The sequence below is a fragment of the Colobus angolensis genome, unplaced genomic scaffold (assembly GCF_000951035.1).
Source record: "Colobus angolensis palliatus isolate OR3802 unplaced genomic scaffold, Cang.pa_1.0 Scaffold186, whole genome shotgun sequence".
NCBI lineage: Eukaryota > Metazoa > Chordata > Mammalia > Primates > Cercopithecidae > Colobus > Colobus angolensis.
Window position 1 is genome coordinate 3,408,852 of NW_012114999.1, and position 2,815 is coordinate 3,411,666.

The 2,815-nt window shown below is 35.8% G+C and overlaps 1 protein-coding gene across 4 annotated transcripts in view; it reads left to right on the forward strand.

Moving 5' to 3' along the window:
* ABCD3 (ATP-binding cassette, sub-family D (ALD), member 3) overlaps positions 1–2,815 on the forward strand; it is a 95,347-nt gene that overhangs the window by 80,063 nt on the left and 12,469 nt on the right. For all 4 annotated transcript variants that reach the window (XM_011940013.1, XM_011940014.1, XM_011940016.1 and 1 more), the window contains 4 exons: positions 194–271; positions 377–442; positions 538–627; positions 1,089–1,208. In XM_011940013.1, the coding sequence (XP_011795403.1) occupies positions 194–271; positions 377–442; positions 538–627; positions 1,089–1,208 (354 nt within the window). The remainder of the gene's footprint in view (positions 1–193; positions 272–376; positions 443–537; positions 628–1,088; positions 1,209–2,815) is intronic.

The following is a 2,815-nucleotide window of genomic DNA, read 5'->3' on the forward strand; positions in this document are numbered from 1 at the left end:
GAATTGGAAGTAAACAAAGTAAAAGGTCCCTTTACAATACCTCTTTACTGCTCTACCTAATGCTACATTTACAGACAACTAGAAGGCTTATAATTAGCCAGGAGCTATTAATACTTGAGTCTAAGGAAATGCTCATTGAGTATATGTTAATTTGATTTAATTACTTCACAGACTGATTTTTTTTTTTTTCCAGGTTCAATCTGGGGCTAATGTTCTAATTTGTGGTCCTAATGGCTGCGGAAAAAGTTCTCTTTTCCGTGTTCTTGGTGAAGTAAGTACAAGTTGGGCTCAAAATTTTGCAGTCTTATTTTGCCATACTGTCTACCACTTTGTAAATTTTACAATTGTTCTTCTCCCTTCTCTCTTTTTTTAATAGTTATGGCCTCTTTTTGGAGGACGTCTAACTAAACCCGAGAGAGGAAAGTTATTTTATGTTCCTCAAGTAAGACCTAGCTTGAGTTATCTTTGATTTAAAGATCCTTTTGTTAATTTATTTTTTAATGTTGCTTCTAATGACTTTTGCTCTACTACTGTCAGAGACCTTACATGACCCTTGGAACACTTCGAGACCAAGTGATATATCCAGATGGACGAGAAGATCAGAAAAGGAAGGGAATATCTGACTTAGTAAGGGAATGTTTATATCCTAGATCCACTGAAAATACTCCATTTCAGATTGTTTATTTTAATCAATTAAGTATTTTAAATGCCAGGTAGTTTATCTTAATCTGTAATGCCTTCCAAAGCCATTAATTATGATTTTCTAAGCTGAGGTAAGATGATAATCCCTTGGCTTAAAAAGAGGTTAATCTTAACCTTTGCACTATTGTTTGTTTTCTCATTGCCATCATCCTTTTATTATGTACAATAGTGTTATTCCCTTTAAGCTACTAGACGTATTTTGTCAAGTTTAGTGTAGATAGGAGCTGAACGGTTCAGCGCTACCTTGTGCCACATTCTTTTTTGAAATGTATCTTTTGAGTGGTACAGACAATAGAATTATAGTGATTCCAGTTTAAAAAATAAACCAAGATTAAGAATGTTGGCTTATATTGAGTTTGATTTCCCTTTAATCATTTTGCTGAAAGGTACTGAAGGAATACTTAGACAACGTCCAGTTGGGTCATATCCTTGAACGTGAAGGAGGCTGGGACAGTGTTCAGGATTGGATGGATGTACTCAGTGGTGGAGAAAAGCAAAGAATGGCAGTAAGTATACTCTGAAGAAATTGCACAAGAATGCAACTGGTTCCAGCATTTTGATTAATCAGGATACAAAGTTTCATCTTATTTTTTTTATTCGGCAGCTGTTTCAGTATGGATTAGTTTCAATTATCATAAAAGTGCTTGAAAATCTTTAACTTGCATATAAATTTGGAATTCTGAAAAATTCATAAATATCCTGCCAGTACCTATGAAAGGAAAAGCTGCACATCCAACTATATACCAGTAATCCATTTTTCTAAAAGTTCAGAGAAACTCTGTAACTCATTAGTCCTGGGATGTAAGGTAATCCTGCTGGGTTATGAAATTTCTTCTCATGTCTCTTCCCTGTAGACATCTCTTTTGTCTCAGACTTTTCTTTCTGAAATAGCTGAAGGTATTAGAAATGATCCATTCAGATTTTATCTTTATTCTGTTCTTGCCCTTTTCCTCTACTATATGTATGTTTTTGTTTCAAGGTTCGGTATCCACTACTTAAAGTTACTTAGAATTTTTAAGTTTTCCTAATATAAACAAGCATTTGAAAGAAACTACTTTAATTGTTATGATGACTAAACTTGTCCCAAACCAAAAATATGCACTAAACACTACACAGAAGAATGAGACCAGCCTGGGCAACATAGCAAGACCCTTTCTCTACAAAAAAATTTTAAAATTATCTGGGTGTAGTGGCACATGCCTATAGTCCTAGCTACTGGGATGTGGAAAGATTGCTTGAGCCCAGGAGTTTGAGGCTGCAGTGGGCTGTGATCACACACCATGGCACTCCAGGCTGGGCAATAGAGGGAGATCCTCTCTCTAAAAATAAATGAATAAATAAAAATTTAAAAAGAATGGTAGTTTGGGTACCTTGTCAAGAGGGGCAACTTCATGAAGAGTCATTTTTTCAACTATCTGTTCCATAGTTTGAATAGATCCAAGCAAGAGATTCTCCTCTCGCCCTGCAGAGTATTAGCCTCATGGAGATTAGAGAAAACTATAGCTAAGGAAAGAAAGCGAAAGAAATTGACTTATGACAGAATTTCTGACCCATCATATTCAGGTTATATTCCACCTTTTTGTTACCTCCAAGTCCCTGATTTTGCAGGTTATTTTTCCCAAAATCATACTCACTCTACATGAGGTTAATATTAACTTAATAGTGTGACTTGCCTGGCTAGTGCTGTAACGTGAGATGAATCTAGTGTGAAGAATGAATCATAAATGGGAGAGATAATAGCTATATTCAAAATGGAAATTAGGCTGAAGGAGTGAAAATTTGAAATGATTAGGCATTTCTAGAGTCAATTTAGAAGATGACTGTAGAAATAACTGCAAATCAAGAACTGCAAAACAACTTTAAATTTCTGTGCTATGTCTTCAGAGAAAATGGAAGCATATGGTTCAGAAATGAACACGATGGAAACTGAGAATGAATAATGAATGTGCTTAAACCAAGGAACTCTGTGTGTGTGGTATAAAAATACAGAGGGGATAATTTTTATTTGAAGGTTAGAAATTCAAAGGCGTGCCCAGAGCAGTGGGGGGCTGAGGCAGGAGAATCGCTTCAACCCAGGAGACATAGGTTGCAGTGAGCCAAGATCATGCCACTG